The 22,148-nt window shown below is 40.9% G+C and overlaps 1 protein-coding gene across 3 annotated transcripts in view; it reads right to left on the bottom strand.

Annotated features, from left to right (window-relative positions):
* MET (MET proto-oncogene, receptor tyrosine kinase) overlaps positions 1 to 22,148 on the bottom strand; it is a 127,896-nt gene that overhangs the window by 32,001 nt on the left and 73,747 nt on the right. For all 3 annotated transcript variants that reach the window (XR_006275284.1, XM_038384468.2, XM_038384498.2), the window contains exons 6-11: positions 19,713 to 19,873; positions 13,713 to 13,815; positions 13,346 to 13,482; positions 11,048 to 11,212; positions 10,525 to 10,624; positions 703 to 921 (exon numbers count right to left, since the gene is read on the bottom strand). Coding sequence is in view for 2 of the 3 variants with exons in the window: in XM_038384468.2 (XP_038240396.1) it covers positions 703 to 921; positions 10,525 to 10,624; positions 11,048 to 11,212; positions 13,346 to 13,482; positions 13,713 to 13,815; positions 19,713 to 19,873 (885 nt within the window). In the remaining variant the exon portion in view is untranslated. The remainder of the gene's footprint in view (positions 1 to 702; positions 922 to 10,524; positions 10,625 to 11,047; positions 11,213 to 13,345; positions 13,483 to 13,712; positions 13,816 to 19,712; positions 19,874 to 22,148) is intronic.

Raw genomic sequence — 22,148 nt, 5'->3', positions numbered from 1 at the left:
AGTGCTGCTAAGGCAGTTCCATTTTCCTCCAGAGGAAAGGACACAAAACCATAGAGGAGGAATAGATGAGTCTACAGACCAACCATTTCAAATTCTGAGCTAGATCTTTACTCCTGCTAATTCTTAAGTGTGCAGCTGAAGATTCCCCAAGTGTTCCTGAGCTCATGGTGCGAAGGAGATATTGCTGGAGCATGCTGTGCTCTGGATTATCCATTCTGGTATAACATCTTGTAATAGGCTGTTAGAAGCTGGTGCAATTTAGAACAGTCCTGAGACTGCTCTAACTTGCACTGGGGCTGAATTAGCCCCTGGCTCCTTTGAGGACCAGGAAAGTCACCTTTGCATTCCCAGCCGGTGTGCCAAGTGTTCCCCTGGCATATCTGTGAAATCAGCTCTTTATAGTTCATGACAACTGGGACTTCAGAAGAATGTGGTACAAGGAGAGAACAATGCTCTCAAGATATTTCCTGCTGAACATTTTTCTGCAGAGATCCTTTAGATCTTTTCTCCAAGCCTTCATTAAACATTAGCCCCCACTACACATAAGTGTTATGACAGCTAGTTTGTGTTTTAGTACCTATTTGCTGGTGTAAGCTGCAATATTATTACAGAATATTGTTTATTGAATAGTGTTTCAGTTTATCTGCATAAAGTCTAGTAGATCAAAGCCAACGATTTAAAAGACCATTACACATTTCTTACCTTAATTTCCAGTATATTATGATTGCCCCTTGAGATCACCACTGGCTTTTCAAAAGGTTTAAATACAGGATTATTCACATAATCAAAATCGAAGTATTGGTTGGTGACTCCATCAAAAATGAAAAATACTTTTGTTGCAAAAGGTAGTTGCAGATTAAAGGATTTCAGTGAAGGAGTTGTGCAACAGATTATCTCTGTATTAGAACGATGGTTACATATCTGTAATAAGAAAGGGGTACAGAATAGAGAGATGCATTAATATACTGGAGGTGCATAAACATTTTCAAATATCAGGCAAATACTTACATTAAAATATATTCAATTGCCAACTCTTTTCAAATAAAGTTTATAAAAGCTGCAGAGCAGTAGGTATCTTGCTATAAAAAAATCAAAGTAAAACTATCATGCATCTTATGCAGCATTTTTCTTAGATCTGAGTGATCAGTGCAAAAACTTCACTTTGACGGCATTTACACACTTCTGAGGAAGTATATTAGCAAACATATTTCCTAGCATCAGTGTGCACATTTTAGGTGAATATTTTGCAGATAATTAATGGAAAGTAAATCTCAAAGCCAAGGATCATCAGTATATTATGTTCTGGCTGCTTTGTTACTGCTCCAGTGACCCAACTCAGCCAAAACCCAAAATAACCAGTCTTGGTCAGAGGGCCTCCCATGTGGAGATCTGCTGGAGTGCTTTATACTGCCAAAGTGACATGAAGTGAGCAGAACATGGCTGCCAAAAATGCTATGAGAACCTGTGCCAAAAATTCTCTTTTATTATTATTATTAATTTTCTTTTAAAATTATATAGTTAAGGCTCCAGTCCTGCAACATACAATGCTCAAGTGGACTAATGTGCCCATGCAGAGCACCACTGAAGTCTGCCCGTGTGTTGTATGCTACAGGATCCATTTCAACCTGTATTTCCTGGCAACAGCTGAGACAAACTGATCCCAGGATGAGCTTTTGAAGGGTTGTGTCTTTGGTTATACCTTTAAAAAAAGTGATTAGAGAGGATGATAGAGCTGCCACTGGAGATGGTCAGGAATATTTTGACAAAAGCTTTTTTCATGGCAACACGTTGATTCATTGGGAAGGTTTCTCAGGTCTAGGATGGAATTTTCTAGTCAGAAAGAGAGAGCTCCCACCTCATGATAGCTCACAGGTTCAGAGCAGACTTGAACCTGGATCTGGGTGAGTGCCCTAACTATTGACTTAGTGGCTATTCTGGGGTGGGTCTTTCTCTCAAATATTTTTTGAAAGGTCGCAATTTCTTTCCAATGAGGGATGAAAACAAATTCTGAAATCTCATTTTCCACCCCCACCAATATCTCTCTTCATCTCCATTCCTCTACTGTGCACCTCAATTGGGTGTAAACAGGAGTCAGCTAAGCCAAGGGTAGGAAATACATGAATACCAAAAGCACAGCACTTAATATTTATTTCAATATTCACCTTAACAAAATACTTCGTATTTTGCAGTAGTCGTTGCTGCCAAAATAGGTGGCGCTTCCTCTGATATGTTAACCAGATTTTCAAACGAGGACACTGGTGGTGGATGTCACAAGGAGGGGTTTGGTGGAGGGTGAAGGAGGTTGATTGGAAAATAGAAAGAAAGGAGCCCTCTCTTCCCCCACTTTGCATCCTCCTCATTTCAGAATGAAAACATAGGGCACATTACAGTACAGGACAGGGCACAGAGAAAGGAGTATTTGTCTCCACGGGACTGCTTGTACTCTTGCCTTCTTGCTCCCTACTGTATACCACTGGCTCATCTACATTCACCTTCATTCACCAGTTCCCTCATTCCCAACCCCTATTCCTTCCATTCTCCCACCTCAGCTCTGCCAAATCTTCCCCCTCAATTCCCTCCCAGCAACCGAACTCACTTCTTAGAAATCTTCTCCTTCCCCTAAACCCTCATCCTGGGCAATGCCCGGCTATGCACACAAAACCCCTCCCATCTGATCATGACTCAAAATAACCCCCTATCAGAAAATCCCCTCCATCCCATAGGGTTGCCAACTTTCTAATCCCTGAAAACTGAACCCCTCCCCGCCCCGATCCCCTGGGACTCACCTGCCACCTGCAGAGCCAGGCTGGGAGGAGCTGATGCAGAGCCTGCCCACCTGCCCAATCAGGGCACAACAGGGCACGGCAGGCATCAGTCCCCAGAGCGAGGGGCTTGGGTGGGGAAATCAGGGCACAGCAGGGTGGGGGGCTCAGTCCCTGGAGCGAGGGGCTGGGGAAATTGGGGCACAGCAGGGCAGAGGAATCCCCGGAGCAAGGGGCTGGGGAAATCGGGGCACAGAGGGGTGGGGGGCAGACAGGTTACCCCCCTCGATGGCGCTGGTACCTACTTTGGAGCCCAGACTGGGAGACAGCCAGTACTCTCCATCAGGCTGGGGGGTGGGAAAAGCAGCACCTGCTAAGCAAAGCCACTTCACCATGCTCCAGCAGCAGCTGCTGCTCTTCCCACTCCACCCTACAGTAGCAAAAGCCAGTTACTGCAGGTAACCAAACTTTTAGTGTCTGGTCAGATGTGCTGACCGGATCTTGCCAGTTTTCCTTTTCGACCAGACATTCTGGTCAAAAACTGGACTCCTGGCAACTCTACTGTTTCACATAGCACCCCCTCAGTTCAGAGCCCCCCATTTTTGCTTGGCCTAGTCAAGAGGCAGAGGAAGCAAGGAAGGCCTATATCTACAGTAAACATATCTAGGGGGCATAGTGACTGTCCCTGAGGCTCTAATATGAGTCAGTCCTACAGAAGCCTGTATTTTCTACTTTGAGTCCATTCCCTCTGCTGCCTGCAGCTCATATGCAGATGGGGTTACTTCAGCTCCGCAAGAAGTCCCCCAAAGGTAAGCAAGTGCACTGCACCCTCCAGCACAGCAGCCACTTCTTAGAGACTATACTTGTCTGTAGCATGGCTGACAGTTGGGACATTAATGATGGTTCTTAGCTCTACCAGCTAGGGTGACCAGATGTCCTGATTTTACAGGGAAAGTCCCGTTATTCAGGGCTTTGTCTTACATAGGTGCCTATTACCCCCATACTCCAAGTTTTCACACTTGCTATCTGGTCACCCTACAGCTGCCCCTAGTGTTCTGTACTCTAACCCCCTCACCCAAATCCTTAGAAAACCAATATTACTGTTGAATAACTCTGTATACATAAATAGAGCCAAAATACTCCTTTTTAGTTATATTGGTTCTCATTATAAAATCCAGTCTGAATGTTGCCTTGAAATTAATTTCCATTTGTTTCTTTCATACCAAGTTAATGTAGTACAATTTAGCTCTGTATCAAATTAGTATAATAATGGTTAAAGCTATTTATTCACATTAGCTTAAAAAGTGGGATTAAATTATCTGTCTCTAGATCAGCACTTTTTCTTATCATCACAGTAATTCATGTTTTCATACCTAACAGTGTGAAATCTTAGCTCTGCCAACATTTTTTCAAGAATCTGGAAAGGAACACTGGAGTTTTAAATCTGTACTACAAGTTTTACTTAGCTACGGACTATGGGCCTAGTTCTGTTCTCAGTTAAATGGTTGCAGCTCTCACTGAAGATAATGGGAATTGCACCCATGTAACTAAGAGCTATTTGGTTTTATGGACCATACTCTGCCTTCAGATATACCTACACATTCCTGTTGACACCAGTGTGATCTCTGGGGTGCAACAGAAGGTGCAGAATCAGGCACCATAATTTTATAGTACAACTAAACTATGTTCTTTTCTATATTTCAGTTGCATTTGTTACTTGGCTCCCTGGTCAAAAGGTGATCTACTGCTGTTGGCATGAAAACTGTATTTTAACCAACAGTATAACACTTATTGAACTTCAGTTCTGCAGTGAAGTGCCCCAGTTTCTTTAGTAGTTACAGGTTTCTTTGATTTTTTTTAAAGAACTATCCTGGTGTCCTTCTGAAAAACCAACAGGTGGCAGAAATGTCTCAATGAGAGCAGCTCAGAATTTAACAGGATACATTTTAAATTCCCCTTATTTTTTGACAAGTGTTGGTCCCAGTGTTGCTATATTGACCATTTTCCTGTGCACGGAGATCTGAGTTTTAAATCCTGCTCAGACCTCCTTCTTTCTGGTTTATGGATCAGTCTAAGGCAGAGCAGAATTTCAAAATTAAATTTGTGTGCATGCTGTAGGGAGAAAGGAGATAGCTTTTCTTACTGTTAAGACAATCTGGGATGCAGAAGATTAATGTGAACACATGTAACAGGAACATATTCTAAATGGGTGCTTCTCTCTCTCTCGTTGCTCTTGTGGGCCTCCCTTCAGATATTTAGGTGTGGGCTTTTCACCTTGCCATGTCAAGCTCTAACTGAAGGACCTGCAAAACTCTCATCGACTTCAATGGGAGCAGGAACAGGCCCAAAAGTCAACACCCTGGACGTAACTACATACAGGTGCCTTCCTCCCTGTAATGTCTTTTCAAATTCAGCTGGCTAGGAGCATACAGAGAGTTAATAATTCATAGATTCCAAGGCCAGAAGGGACCATCGTGATCATCTAGTCTGACCTCCTGTATAACACAGGCTGTAGAAGAATTCATAGAGCAGATCTTTTAGAAAAACTTCCTATCTTGATTTAAAAATTGTCAGTGATGAAGAATCCACCATGACCCTTGGTAAATAGTTCCGGTGGTTACCATCTCTGTCTGATCCCCAACAAGTCCAGCTCACTTATCTCCTGCAACATAACCAAGTTTCTTTGGCCCAATGGAACATTGTTGTAGGATTCTCTTTTTAACTCAGGTCTAACACACCCTAATATATTAAACTGACTAGCCTACTATAAATGAATTGTTAAAAATAACTATTAAACAAGGTGGGGTCAAATCCTGAGCTGATGTAAATCGTCATAGCAATTTACTCCAGCTGAGGATGTGCTCTGGTATGTTTACTTCTGAATGCTGAGTGATGGGCCATGTACTGTAGTTCAAGTTTTACTGTGTCTAATGGACCTAGAAGATAATTTGAGTCAATGTGTTAATAACAAATGTATGATGAAAATATAGAATCAAGCTATTTTTTCCTTATTTATGACTATCCTTTTTAAAGATTCCTACAGCATTGTGCTGGTCAGTAAGTCATCACTAAAATACATATGTTTAAACTACCAAATACGTCTTAGGTAATCGTTATACTTATTTGATTAATGTGAATTCATTACACATCTTATCTACTGTACAGTAGTGATGTCTTTTAAATCAATAGCAGTGGTATTCATAACTTTGTTTGTGGCTATCTGTTAGAATTGGTTCTGAAGCCATCTACTTTATCAGGCTGGTCTCTGAAGGGGATGCTCTCAGAGAATGATAAAAATCTAATAATACTCTTTAGAGGTGATGCAATGTGACTGATTGGTAAGGTCAAGATAAATCTTATTTGCAATGCCCTTTTTGTTATGTGATTTGACATGACATTTTTACCTTGAAATTGGTTTTAGCAATTGAAAAATATGATGGTTTAGTTTTCAAGAAATATTGGATTGAGAATCTATAAGGAAAGAATTATAATTCAATCAATTGCCTACTCAATTAAGATACTGCCTATCAGGCAGCACCTTTAACTTTTATTTAATTAGGTTTTAAAATACATTTACTTTAAAAGCTGAACCTGTGTTCTGCTTATGACTATAATCTGCAACAGAAGAAAATGAGGAAGAAAAGATGCCAAAAATGTGGAGTGTTTCATAAGCATATAACAAATAAGTTTACCCAGCAGAGAATAATGACCCTTTGCTTAATGTATTTGACTCACCACTTAAAGATATGTACTTTTGCCTTCATAAAATGTGACTCTTGAGGCAATTAATGAAAGCTTGATTTACAGAATCTAAACTTCAATCCACAGTTTGATTTTTTTCAACCGGATAAAGAGCAGAAATATTACTCCAGATTTAAGGGGTCACCCAGCAGCTGACCCAGATAACATGGGTCAAATGTGATTTGAAACTGTCAGAAGGGGCAGAGAGGAGAACTTCACGTTTGACATGGAGTCTAAAATTTTGGAGTTTTCCAATGATGAATGAAAGATGGATGAGATCTACAGCAATTTGGGAGACTTTTATATTGTCTCTGCTCCCCTAGATATCTGTATCTCAGAGTCCAAAGGGTGATTTCTCAGTAATCTGGTAGACAACAAAATGAGAGGTAGGGATAGGAATTCAATGGCCAGCTTGGGGAGTATAGTCTCCCATCTCAACATGATTTTCTCTCTTGGTGAGAATGTCCGAGGTAACCTTACTTGGTCTGTTGATCATGAAGATCTGTCACAGAATGCACTAGCCTTTGCAAGGACAGATGCTGCTGTTTAGGCTGCTGCACAAGTGGGTATTAATGATTCAGTGGCATCTGCCCCTATTTCTCTTCTAGTCATCTTATTGGATGAAAACACAGAAAAAGAGTGTCTGTTCCAGATAGTACAAACTCCAAGCTGTCAGATCTCTGTGCCAAATAGTAGACAGAGCTACAGACTCACCTGATTTTGGGTTCCTGATTCTGAAGGCCAGACCTGGCCTCAATAGAAATTTCAGCTGCTACCAGTTCTACCACTGGCTTAGGGTCTTTAATGGACTCTACATCACTGGAGGATTGGTGTATCTTCAGCACTCCTCCCTTTTACCCCTCCTGCACAGTCCATATACCAGGAGAGATGCAAGGCCCATGAACATCTGCAGGGAGTTCCCCTCCAACAAGGGAATTCTCTGCTGGGCATTTGTGGCAGGCTTACAGCTGCTGTGTATGACTGAGGTAATCCAGCTAGATAATCTGACCCTCAATATCTGTTAGGGGCAGGCAGAAAGTTCTTCAAGAGAGGAAATGATGAGCTTCTGTGATTTCCATGGAATAGAATAAACCAGCAAAGTTACCTCCAACATTATCTCATAAAGCTACCCTAGAATCACATGATCCCAGGCTTTAGGGTTTGATGGGTACTACAAACAGGGATAGATTCAGGATATCCCAAATCTGAGAAAGCTTTTATACTATTCCTTTAATCTCATGGGAAGTGACTGGGAATAGGCGAGAGAGAGCAGCATCACAGGGGAGCAATTAAAAGGTTCTCAAGGCCATCCAATGGAAGGGGCTAAATATTGTGGACCCAGTTTTGTAAATGCTTGAAATGAAAAAATAATAATGAGAAAAGAGATGATCTTATGCTGTTACAATGCCAAAGCCACAAAATACCTGGTCTGATAGCAGAACAAATCCAAATTGGATCATAGATGTGACAACTGACTATTATTTTACAGGCTGTGGAGGTAGAGGAGGTTTTGTCTAAAAATCTAAGTATTCCTAATTTTGCACCTCAGACACCCTGGGACATTCCTTTATAGAAGAAGTTAAGAGTATGAATATACTGTCCAAATCAATGGATGGGGATGAGCCATACCTCTACAGTAAAAGATTCCCAAATGACCACTTGTTTGCTATTAGGGAATCAATGCAAAGTACAGGCTTTCAAAGAGAAAATATTGACCTCAAATGCTTAGGGGACAGAAGAGATCCATTAACAAGACTTACAGCAGAGGTTAGAGGGACTTCATTTTGCAGGCAGGCACATGAGATCAAAATTTGTTTCCAGATGGTAAGGCCAGATTATACAAAGCCTTTATATAACCGCACAAGAAAGAAGGAGTTTCTCTCCTCCTTCTATACTTAGCCTGGGATGGGGTGTATGAGAGTTCTTCATCAGGGAATTCAAGGCCTCTGCAGAGCTAATGCTATTCTTGAAACTAACTAGTGCTGGTCAGAAAATGGAATTTCCGCTCGGAAGGAAATTCCAACTTCTCAAAATCTGATTTCCATCTGACTTGGAAGGAAGTCAAAATTTCAACATCATAGAACAGAAATGCAGAAAAAATTCAATTTGGAAACATCAAAATGTTTCTTTTCAATAATGCAGAATCATTTTATTACAATAAGGGGAAATGTTGTTTTGATAATGTCAACGTGTTATAATATTTAATATAAAACAGTAAATACAATATATATAATATTAAAATTAACACTTGAATATAGGAAAGTCTAAGTGAAAAAAATCAAAATGATAAAGTTGAAATGAAACTCTTTCATGTTATTGAAATGAAATATTCTGACATAAAGAAATGAGAAAACCTAAATGATTCCTGTCAGAAATTTTGTTATGAAACATTTTGATTTTGAGAAAACTGCATCTTCTGATGGAAAACTATTCCGCTAATTTTTTTTGACCAGCTCAAACACTGACTTCTTCAAAGGGCCGAGGAGAACAGGCAGAGCAGAGCAAACTCTCTCCAAAGCTGGCTAATTGCTGTGTTCCCTAAAGCTTCAGGCTACCCAGTACCTCCAGCAGCTCCCACTGGGGAAGTCAACTTCTGTGCACACATATTGCCCATCATGGAGATGTGGCCCTATGTCATATACATGCAGGGCACTTGGATGCTCTGGATCCTAGCTGAGGGAAATGGAAGGAAGAGTAATATCTTCTCCTTCTCTTGACACTATGGTTGCTCCTCTGTGGGTGTTCCTCATGATTAAGGGCAGCAGCCAAGCCCACGTTGCACCACCCAACCCTTGCAGGATCTGAGTGCTGAGCCTGTCAATATTAACTCTCTTTCCCCCGCACTTCTCCCTTTGCAAAGCGGAACCTGCCTTCAGGAATAAATCTGGGGCAGAGACTGGTGGAGGAATGACTGGTAGTGAAACTCAACAGGAGGTAGGCTGGCACAGAAGCACAAAAACCCAGGGAGCATAGCAACAGGCTCCAATGTTTTATTCTTCTTCAATGATTTAATTTAAAATGTAAAAAAAAAGTGTGATGTGATTTCTTATTTGTGCTTATCTTTATGTTTCTTTTTTTGAACTGCGCTTTGCAATGTAACTTGCAATTTAATTTGGGTTGAATCATCACTCATGTCTCAAGCACAGGTCCAGTCCCATACCATTAAAGTCAAAGGCAGTCTGGCAGTTGGCTTCAATTGGAGCATAATCTGTCCCTAAAATTTCTTTAATTATTTACTTTGCACTATTTTATTGCTCTCAAATTGCAAAACTCCTCTATAGCATCCTTTATACGATATTATTATTATTAGTGCTAAATAGATTTTAAAAATCTAGTTTTCAAATTATCATGAGCTTTGTTGCATGTAGCAGAATCAATCAGAATTATGCAGATAATGAAATCCGGGTCTGATCCTGTTCCCAATGGTGTCAATGGAAAACCTCCCTGTAACAAGGAGGGGCTTCTCCCAAGCTTCCAAAGACTCACTATTATACCCAGTCTCCTTTTGGAAGGCTCATTTTCTGACCCCAACCAAGTACCATAATAGAAAACAGTCTTAACTCACTCCTTTCCCCCTAGCTTCAGGTTCCACTGGTCTCTGGTCCTCCTTCTCCTGGCAGCTTCCCAATTTGAGTCCCCTCTATTTCCTTCCTGGGGCAGTAGTCCCAGGGCTGCTTCCCTGAGCACCTGACCCCCATTGCTCCAGGGACCCAGATACAGCCAGTCCCACCCATTCTGTTCCCTCTCTCATTTCCTGCCCTCTGCCAGCCCTTTATAGGCCCACTTCTAGCCTAGCCCCCTTGAATTGGCTGGATTGGGCTTACCTGCTCTGACACTGGGGCACTGGGCCCAGTTCTACTCACAAGGACCAATTCCCCTCTGACACTTCTGTTGACTCCAATGGGGGCAGGATCAAGCCCCCAAGGTACAAGGTACAAACAAGCCAGGCTGACCAAAGAGAACAAAGTCATTCAGGTTACGATGATGAGATGATATTTTATCACCCAGGAGGATGACTCACCACAGTGAAGTTCTTTCCTAGCTTAGGTACAGTGATCACCATCTGAGGAAGACACACTGAATTCAAGTTGATTCCATGAACTGTGATTGTGCTCCCACCACTGGTAAAAATTAAAAATGAATCATTACCATTGTATTTTCTAGAAAAATCCATATAATCAAATATATTTTAGATCAAATTACAGCATGGAAACAAAATTAAAGACATACAAATGGAATAGGAAATACAAGCTGAAATATAGCTTATAGTAGTGATATTTATTTCTGGGAAGTAAGTTTCTTTCACACTCACAATAAAAAAACCACACAAACAGGAACAAAAGAAAAAAAAGAAGAAGAATTTACAAAACTGAATAATTGCATTTAATTTCTGATACACCAGAACAAAAAAAGAAAATGTACATTTAAAGGAAGATAGAAAAAAGTCCTAAGTATTTGCTAGTGTATTTTACACATTGCTTTCAAAGCATAGCTTAAAAGAGTCTGTCCTTTTCACACTGCTGACTTGAGATACTTTTACTCACCTAAGAAAAGATTTAGCTGGATGAATTTTAAAAACAAAAGGGTCTTCCTTATACGTAAAATGAACCTTAGCTTCTCGAGTAGCTAAATCAATCTTCATTTTAACAGGATATTCTGATGGAATTCTTTGTGCAGGTGTGTAACACACTATGGTGCTATCAGATTCACTGAAAGGAAATTACAGAAGAGGGGAATTTGTCTTGTAATAATCACAAAACACATAATCTGTTTAAAACACACTCCTAAATTGGGCCCTGATTTTGCAGGAGGATCCACTAGCACAAATTGCTACTGGGGTCCAAACAAGCAATTCACATTGCAAGATCAGGGCCTCAAAAGTAAACATGAGATGAGGATGAGACAATAATGCCATTTATGCTAAGCTATCTTTCAAATGTCTTTGTCCTTGTCATCCCAGTCCTGCTCTGATGAAAAAAGACTGACATTGTACAATATCTCTATAATGACCTTGGCCCTTCAAAAACAGGCTATGTGAAGTTAAACTGGGATTTTGGTCTTGGAGAATGTCAGCATTTTAAGCCTATTCCAACTACGTTGCATATATATGGCCACACAAGGCCAGATCTTTAGCTGTAGTAAATTGCTGTAGCACCACTAATGCTGATGGATCTATCCTGATTTACATCAGTTGAGGATTTGGCCCATAGCCTTTAATAATGAGACAAAGGGCTTTTACTGAGTAGGCTTTGAAAGTCACCTAATACTGTACATGTGGAAGTGGCCTAAGATAATTGTTTGTCACCCAGCACAGGTCACAAGGCCTTTCAAAAGGTGAAGGAAGAATGAACAAAGGTCAATACTAAAAAAAAACAAGGACAAAAGACCATATTGTAATCCCATGATGGCAATTTGGCTGCAGTAGAGGCTATCTCAGTTTGTCTTGGGGAGGAGGTGAGAGTCAACTTGTGCCTTTATGTATTCAGGTAGTTTGAGAGATCAGTGGATGTAAGGCTCATCACTTTCACTAGTGAAACTCAGGAGTAACTTAACCAAAATCAGTGGAATTACACTAGTGTAAAACAAGTATGAGTGTGAGGAGAATCAAACTCATTGCCTTAACAAACTGAAATAGGCTGTTAATGGGCAACAATATTTTCATTATTTTGAAGTGTTTTTCAGACTTCCTGCAGTCACATTTGCAAAATGCCTTTATTTTGCATGAGCAATTCTCGTAATTTTAAAAAAACATATATGATACAATACCTTTGCACCTTAGATCAAATTGCTTCTCTGCAAGGTAAGTATCTCCATTTTACAGACTGGGAAATGGAGTTTCAGAGAATTCAAACGACTTGGTCAAGAACGTACATTAAATCAGTGTCAGAGCCAGGAATGAAATACACTCCTCCTGACTCTGGGTCCTCTACACTAACACATAGACCATTGCTCTCTCATGTGTCCCACAAGTGTGAGTTTTTGCCATTAGGTCTCTCCATAACCATGTGGAAAAACTCAATATTTAGACCAATTCTGCCCCAAAGAAAATGGATACAACTTCCATTACCTTAAGTATGCATCACACCCATTTAACCAAGGATAGGAATGGGCACAACATATGCAACAATAAATGCAACATCAGTGTTTGTACAGCACCCAGCATAACAGGGTCCTGGTCCATGATTGGAGCTAAGCACTACAATAATACAAATATTATTATTGTAGATGGCAAAATAACCAGAACTTCATGACATTTCTCAGCCCAAAACCTATAGCTATTATTATTATTTAATGATTATACGGAGGATTTTTAGGATACGTCTACACAGCAAAACAATACCTGCAGCAGCCAGTCTCAGAACCCGGGTTAACTGAGACTTGGTGCAGGGGGAGGCCTAGAGGCCTCAAGCAGGTCAGGGCCCCACTGTGTTAGATGCTGTACAAACATACATAAAAAACCTCAATGGTCTTAAAGACAAGATATAACAGATGGACCAGAAGAACAAATGGGTTGGCGTGGGGGAGGGGCAGACAAAAATAATAGGATGTGTTCAATTCTTAGCCAGTCAGGAGCTATCATCACAACTTGTCATCACCTTTTTACTTCCTCTCAGGCTGTAGTGAAATGTACGCACTACAGAAAAGATGAAATCTTCTCCTGACCTGTAGGGCAAAGGGACTACACCAGAACGGAAAACTAGCACATTCAAATACTCTGCACATATACTACAGTGCCACTTCTACATAGCATTAAGGGATGGATTCATTTACTTTGTTGTCCAAAACATTTAAACAAACCCAGTTCAGAATACAAAGCAAACACACTCTTGTGAATATAATACCTTTTTAAGGTGCATGGTTTCTCACCAACATAAATCTCTCTGGATTTTCCACTCTTTAAGTATTTCCCTGATAATGTTAATAATGTTCCACCAGACTTGGGGCCATAGGTGGGAGAGATACTTGTTATTACTGGATTCTGTAGGGGTAAAAATAGTAAATGGCCTTGTTAAATTGTGCTTCAATATCTTTAAAAAAGGATTTTAGAAGATACAATCATAATATTCTTAGCACTTTAATGAGGCTACAATGACACAAATAGGAACATAGGAATTGCTGTGCTGGGTCAGATCCATGCTCCATCTAATCTCCTGTTTTAATGAATAATTAAATTAATTTTGGCACTACAATTTTAATCAGAGTGCTTACCACATAGGAAAATGTGTTGAAGGGAGATGTGCCATGTCCACTTGAAACACTGCTGGTATTATTAAAACTGGGGTTCTTTGCAGCAGCAACAGTGCATTCTAGCCTTTGAAAAATAAAAAACAAGATGGTTTTTATTTTTTTTTCTGGATTGACTATTTCATATGAAAATGGAGTCACATGAACTCATAATAATATAACATCTATACTAAACAAAAATCATAAATCCATCTCAGTGATGGATACTTTAGAAATAATCTAATGAACTGTAGTTCTTTAGTATCACACTAAACTTCACATTACTATAGTGTTTGTATAGAGCCAGGGAAAATTATGTTGATATATCGAATATTATATTTCTTTAAACACTGAGCATGTGACAGAAAGCCAATGTATCTTACACATGTAAATAGTTACTTTGTTTTAAAAATTTCCCTTTACATCTGAATTTTGTCAGGCAGCAAAAATGTACAACTATTAGCTTCTTTTTTAAATTTAAACTTTACTGAAAAAATGAATTAGAATGTGATGGCAATATGCATCAATAAATTTTTTTTATATATATATATGGTCAATTTCTTTTCCTTAAATTGTTTTATTTGCCATGTTAAACTATTCAGGAGAGTTATCATGGCATAGCAGTGACATCTCTATTAGAAAAGAAAGAGCACATCTTTGCGCAGCTTAAGATAGCAACAGTGGCTATACATGGCATTTTCTATCTGGAACTAGATGGGTAGTGATGTATCTAGCAAGACCCTGAGACAGCAGGTTGCTTTATCAATATATAGGCAGATGTCATCAGCTGAAAGAGAATATTCATAGAATTTGCCAGTTCCTCAAGATGGTAACCAATGTCTCTGTCTTGTCCACAGTGAGCTTAAGACTTTCATCCTGGTGTCTCTGCCAGACATCAGGAAAATACGGAAACAGTTTTGTTAGTGTCTGAGGCAGAGGAGATGTACAAAGAGTCATCAGACTTGATGACAACAATGCATGTATCCCCTCTTCATCTCCCCAGCAGCTTCTCAAATTTGAAAGGGAGAGATGGCAAAACCGAGCCCTATGGGACCTTGACTAAGGTATCTTAGTTATGAAGAGCAGTTATTCATTACCACCTTCTTGGATCTCATTAACAGAAACAAGCAGAACTTTCCTAAGACCCTTTCATCTTTGCCAGGTCCCACAGATGTGGCAGCACACCTCATGGTCAATCGCAGTAAAAACTACTGAAAGAACTATCAGCCTTAGCTAGGATATCAGACCTCCAACATGGAGATCCTCAATGGATTCCCCTTTTCTGAGGAGGTTGTTGCCCAAGACTAATGCTGTTTCTATACTATTCTATGGGTCTGAAACCTGAGAACTGGAGGAAGCCAAATGCTGTTGGAGAGCTACAATCCAGCAAGTAGAAAAGGAGTACTTGTGGCACCTTAGAAACTAACAAATTTATTTGAGCATAAGCTTTCGTAAGCCACAGCTCACTTCCTCGGATGCCTGATATCTGCTGGGAGAGCAATACAGCGGTGCATAGACAATCCAGGAAGTTTTTGGAAAGCGTAGGGGACAATTTCCTGGTGCAAGTGCTAGGGGAGCCAACTAGGGGGAGCGCTTTTCTTGACCTGCTGCTCACAAACCGGGTAGAATTAGTGGGGGAAGCAAAAGTGGATGGGAATCTGGGAGGCAGTGACCATGAGTTGGTTGAGTTCAGGATCCTGACGCAGGGAAGAAAGGTAAGCAGCAGGATACGGACCCTGGACTTCAGGAAAGCAGACTTTGACTCCCTCAGGGAACAGATGGCCAGGATCCCCTGGGGGACTAACATGAAAGGGAAGGGAGTCCAGGAGAGCTGGCTGTATTTCAAGGAATCCCTGTTGAGGTTACAGGGACAAACCATCCCGATGAGTCGAAAGAATAGTAAATATGGCAGGCGACCAGCTTGGCTTAATGGTGAAATCTTAGCGGATCTTAAACATAAAAAAGAAGCTTACAAGAAGTGGAAGGTTGGACATATGACCAGGGAAGAGTATAAAAATATTGCTCGGGCATGTAGGAAAGATATCAGGAGGGCCAAATCGCACCTGGAGCTGCAGCTAGCAAGAGATGTCAAGAGTAACAAGAAGGGTTTCTTCAGGTATGTTGGCAACAAGAAGAAAGCCAAGGAAAGTGTGGGCCCCTTACTGAATGAGGGAGGCAAGCTAGTGACAGAGGATGTGGAAAAAGCTAATGTACTCAATGCTTTTTTTGCCTCTGTTTTCACTAACAAGGTCAGCTCCCAGACTGCTGTGCTGGGCATCACAAAACGGGGAAGAGATGGCCAGCCCTCTGTAGAGATAGAGGTGGTTAGGGACTATTTAGAAAAGCTGGACGTGCACAAGTCCATGGGGCCGGACGAATTGCATCCGAGAGTGCTGAGGGAATTGGCGGCTGTGATTGCAGAGCCCTTGGCCATTATCTTTGAAAACTCGTGGCGAACGGGGGAAGTCCCGGATGACTGGAAAAAGGCTAATGTAGTGCCCATCTTTAAAAAAGGGAAGAAGGAGGATCCTGGGAACTACAGGCCGGTCAGCCTCACCTCAGTCCCTGGAAAAATCATGGAGCAGGTCCTCAAAGAATCAATCCTGAAGCACTTAGAGGAGAGGAAAGTGATCAGGAACAGTCAGCATGGATTCACCAAGGGAAGGTCATGCCTGACTAATCTAATCGCCTTTTATGATGAGATTACTGGTTCTGTGGATGAAGGGAAAGCAGTGGATGTATTGTTTCTTGACTTTAGCAAAGCTTTTGACACGGTCTCCCACAGCATTCTTGTCAGCAAGTTAAGAAAGTATGGGCTGGATGAATGCACTATAAGGTGGGTAGAAAGCTGGCTAGATTGTCGGGCTCAACGGGTAGTGATCAATGGCTCCATGTCTAGTTGGCAGCCGGTGTCAAGTGGAGTGCCCCAGGGGTCGGTCCTGGGGCCCGTTTTGTTCAATATCTTCATAAATGATCTGGAGGATGGTGTGGATTGCACTCTCAGCAAATTTGCGGATGATACTAAACTGGGAGGAGTGGTAGATACGCTGGAGGGGAGGGATAGGATACAGAAGGACCTAGACAAATTGGAAGATTGGGCCAAAAGAAATCTAATGAGGTTCAATAAGGATAAGTGCAGGGTCCTGCACTTAGGATGGAAGAATCCAATGCACCGCTACAGACTAGGGACCGAATGGCTCGGCAGCAGTTCTGCGGAAAAGGACCTAGGGGTGACAGTGGACGAGAAGCTGGATATGAGTCAGCAGTGTGCCCTTGTTGCCAAGAAGGCCAATGGCATTTTGGGATGTATAAGTAGGGGCATAGCGAGCAGATCGAGGGACGTGATCGTTCCCCTCTATTCGACACTGGTGAGGCCTCATCTGGAGTACTGTGTCCAGTTTTGGGCCCCACACTACAAGAAGGATGTGGATAAATTGGAAAGAGTACAGCGAAGGGCAACAAAAATGATTAGGGGTCTAGAGCACATGACTTACGAGGAGAGGCTGAGAGAGCTGGGATTGTTTAGTCTGCAGAAGAGAAGAATGAGGGGGGATTTGATAGCTGCTTTCAACTACCTGAAAGGGGGTTTCAAAGAGGATGGCTCTAGACTGTTCTCAATGGTAGCAGATGACAGAACGAGGAGTAATGGTCTCAAGTTGCAATGGGGGAGGTTTAGATTGGATATTAGGAAAAACTTTTTCACTAAGAGGGTGGTGAAACACTGGAATGCGTTACCTAGGGAGGTGGTAGAATCTCCTTCCTTAGAGGTTTTTAAGGTCAGGCTTGACAAAGCCCTGGCTAGGATGATTTAACTGGGACTTGGTCCTGCTTTGAGCAGGGGGTTGGACTAGATGACCTTCTGGGGTCCCTTCCAACCCTGATATTCTATGATTCTATGTAGTGGAAAATACAGTGGGGAGATTTTATGTACACAGAGAACATGAAACAAAGGGTGTTACCATACACACTGTAACAAGAGTGATCAGGTAAGGTGAGCTATTATCAGCAGGAGAGCAGAAGAGGGGGGAACGTTTTGTAGTGATAATCAAGATGGGCCATTTCCAGCAGTTGACAAGAACGTGTGAGGAACAGTGTGTGTGTGTGGGAGGGGGGAATAAACATGGGGAAATAGTTTTACTTTGTGTAATGACACATCCACTCCCAGTCTTTATTCAAGCCTAAATTAATTGTATCCAGCTTGCAAATTAATTCCCATTCAGCAGTCTCTCGTTGGAGTCTGTTTTTGAAGCTTTTTTGTTGAAGTATAGCCACTCTTAGGTCTGTGATCGAGTGACCAGAGAGATTGAAGTGTTCTCCAACTAGTTTTTGAATGTTATAATTCTTGATGTCTGATTTGTGTTCATTTATTCTTTTACGGAGAGACTGTCCAGTTTGGCCAATGTACATGGCAGAGGGGCATTGCTGGCACATGATGGCATATATCACATTGGTAGACGAGCAGGTGAACGAGCCTCTGATAGTGTGGCTGATGTGATTAGGCCCTGTGATGGTGTCCCCTGAATAGATATGTGGACAGAGTTGGCAACGGACTTTATTGCAAGGATAGGTTCCTGGGTTAGTGTTTTTGTTGTGTGGTGTGTGGTTGCTGGTGAGTATTTGCTTCAGTCTGGGGAGCTGTCTGTAAGCAAGGACTGGGCTGTCTCCCAAGATCTGTCAGAATGATGGGTCGTCCTTCAGGATAGGTTGTAGATCCTTGATGATGCGTTGGAGAGGTTTTAGTTGGGGGCTGAAGGTGATGGCTAGTGGCATTCCGTTATTTTTTTTGTTGGGCCTGTCCTGTAGTAGGTAACTTCTGGGTACTCTTCTGGCTCTGTCAATCTGTTTCTTCACTTCAGCAGGTGGGTATTGTAGTTGTAGGAATGCTTGATAGAAATCTTTTAGGTGTTTGTCTCTGTCTGAGGGGTTGGAGCAAATGCGGTTGTATCGTAGCGGTTGGCTATAGACAATGGATCGTGTGGTGTGGTCTGGATGAAAGTTGGAGGCATGTAGATAAGCATAGCGGTCAGTAGGTTTCCAGTATAGGGTTGTGTTTATGTGACCATCGCTTATTAGCACCGTAGTGTCCAGGAAGTGGATCTCTTGTGTGGACTGGTCCAGGCTGACGTTGATGGTGGGATGGAAATTGTTGAAATCACGGTGGAATTCCTCAAGGGCTTCTTTTCCATGGGTCCAGATGATGAAGATGTCATCAATGTAGTGCAAGTAGAGTAGGGGCATTAGGGGACGAGAGCTGAGGAAGCGATGTTCTAAGTCAGCCATAAAAATGTTGGCATACTGTGGGGCCATGCGGGTACCCATAGCAGTGCCGCTGATTTGAAGGTATACATTATCCCCAAATGTGAAATCAAGAATTATAATATTCAAAAACCAGTTGGAGAACACTTCAATCTCTTTGGTCACTCGATTACAGACCTAAAAGTGGAAATTCTTCAACAAAAAAACTTCAAAAACAGACTCCAATGAGAGACTGCTGAATTGGAATTAATTTGCAAACTGGATACAATTAACTTAGGCTTGAATAAAGACTGAGAGTGGATGTGTCATTACAGAAAGTAAAACTATTTCCCCATGTTTATTCCTTCCCCCCCATTCCTCATACGTTCTTGTCAACTGCTGGAAATGGCCTACTTTGATTGTCGCTACAAAAAGTCCCCACTTGCCCCCGCTCTCCTGCTGGTAATAGCTCACCTTACCTGATCACTCTTGTTACAGTGTGTATGGTAACACCAATTGTTTCATGATCTCTGTGTATATAAAATCTCCCCACTGTATTTTCCACTACATGCATCCTATGAAGTGAGCTGTAGTTTACGAATGCTTATGCTCAAATAAATTTGTTAGTGTCTAAGGTGCCACAAGTACTCCTTTTCTTTTTGTGGATACAGACTAACACAGCTGCTACTCTGAATCCAGCAAGTGAAGACTCTAAGGGATTTATTATGCAGGACATTTTAAGTATCTTACTTGTTTTTGTTGCTAACTCTTACTTCCAGAGTACAAGGCATTCCTCCTATAAGAACTGTTGTATTTTTTAAGTCGAATCTATTATTTTTGCTGAATCCAAAGTCCCAGCCACACACTGTAAGTGTTGTTCCGCCTTCTAATGGAGCGCTCCTTGGGACAATCTATAAGAAAAAAATATACTGTTGTATCAGTTTTGCTAGAACTTCAGCAAAATTTGCTAGAATTTTACAGAATGTGCAAAGGAGAAGAATAGTTTTATAGAAGCACTTCTTCGGGTAGACGATATCCTACCATTTATCTAAATTGTTCATCACCTTTCATTCATCACATTATAGGCTTCCTCAGACAGTAGCAATAAATAACAAAACCTTTGCTAGAAAGCTTTGAGGGATAGTGTTTAGGGGCACTGAACAAGCTGTGCACTGTAATAGCCTTTTTAATCCTCCTGATCTTGTCTTTTACGTCCCATTTCTGGTATGTTAAACATATAATGTATGTATTTTATTACAAGCTGGATGCTGAACAAAAAAAGAGTCCAAAAATGACCATGTCACTTTTTTGTTAGCTTGGTGAAAGGGCAGGTTCATAATGGAGCAGCTTCAAAGACATCTTAATCAGATATTGCTTTGGCAGTTACAAAGTTAATAAGACTTCTACTATTCTTTGACTAAAATCTGTTACATTTGGTTACTTCTAATTCTGAGTTAAAAATAAACTACCTCTCAGCAACATACTGACAATCTAGAAAGGAAATGCTTTTTTTCTGTATATTGTAAATTGTGTTGTAAAATAGAACAATGGTGGGAAAAACATAGGAACACTATAGAAGTTGTACAAACCTCAGTTAAGGTATTCAGCAAAGCACTGCCAATAAAAATCTAAAAGACACGGGGGTTTAGGATTGATGTGGGCTTTTAACAATACTGCCTAAGTTTGCAAACATTCCAACTACATTCAAACATTCACTACCAGATAATCAACAGGGAACAAAAGACTTAACTTATACTTGTGATCATAGTACTTAAATGTCTTTGGCTTAATACTCCTAGAGATAGCACATTTGCCCTTAAAATTCAATACAATTGTGCCTTTCATAAATTCTACTTCCGCACTCTCAAGCTGAAAGAAAACTGCTTAAGAACTACGTGGCTATTATTTCATCTAAAATCCAGTAAGACAGACTCATTTCCTTTCAACTCTCCTAGTAGCTATACATGAAGAATCTCACAAATGAAACTGTAGGTAAAAAGCAGTTGAGAAATACTTCACAGGAATTATATCATATATTCTATACAGTGAAATTTACTACTGTCATCAAAAACCAGAAGAAGGTCATTGAAAGCAGTGGGAGTCTTTCCATTGACTTCAACAGGCTTTGGATCAGGCTGTGACTGACCAAAGCACAGGGGACCTATCCAAGGGTTGGGGGAATGGAGTTAGAGTAAAACAGAGATGCCCACATAGCCACTCAGCACATTATACTACAGCCAGTATTACACCTTCTACAGTACGGTGCACTAGGCCATTGTAGGTTTGTGTTCACTGGTTCTCAGAGTTACATTTTCCTTACTTGTTTTCTGTTTCTAGGTCCCCAAAGTTGAGACTGACTTTGGATCATTGCCCCTGCTCCACGTAACTCAGCATGCACTCTGCCTTCGGGGTAACACTCACCATGGAGCCCTACTAGGGAACGAAATTGTTTTGTAGGGGTGAGGTAAATCCCATTGTCTGAACAATAATGCACAGGTCCGTACCATTTGAATATCCCCATTTGTAGCCAGTCAGCTATCAAATAAGGAAATTAAAAGCAAACTTCACAAAACTATGCAATATTGTAAGCGAAGGGACTTACCTGACCCCTCTCAAATGGCCTTATTCCTCAAAGGTAGGGTGTGACATCAGCCATTTAATGTATGCTAGGGGATGACATGAATCAAGAGATACCAAATCTAGCCATTACATCCTGAAAAACAAGCTTAAAAGGTAAGTTTTAGAAGTGGATATTAAAGGATAAAAAACAATTTCTGATCTTTTGTGTTTTTTATATTGAATAAAAAGGCCTGACATGAGTTTTAATTCATTTATTTATTTTTATTGTTTGTTTTGTACCTTAAATATATCAAGAGTCCAGACTTGTTTTCCAGACTTTTTCTTGGAGGACTCACAGAAACTGAATTGTATGCCTTCTGAAGGGTGTTTAACAAACAGGTCTTTTCTGCAAACTCTTCACAGTGCATTTGCATTAATTAGGTGTTAATAAAGGTAAACAAAAAACAAACAGTTCTAAACAGTCTGAAACTCAGGACCTGTCTACCTGTTTTAATTAGAAGAATTTATGGAATGAGTGGAGAACTAGTAGGAGTAAGAAAACATCACAGATAACAGCAATGAAACCCAATTCATGGCTTGATCCAAAGCCCTTTGAAGTCAAAGGCG

The sequence above is a fragment of the Dermochelys coriacea genome, chromosome 1, assembly GCF_009764565.3.
Source record: "Dermochelys coriacea isolate rDerCor1 chromosome 1, rDerCor1.pri.v4, whole genome shotgun sequence".
NCBI classification, from domain to species: Eukaryota; Metazoa; Chordata; order Testudines; family Dermochelyidae; genus Dermochelys; species Dermochelys coriacea.
This window is presented reverse-complemented; position numbering and strand designations above follow the sequence as displayed.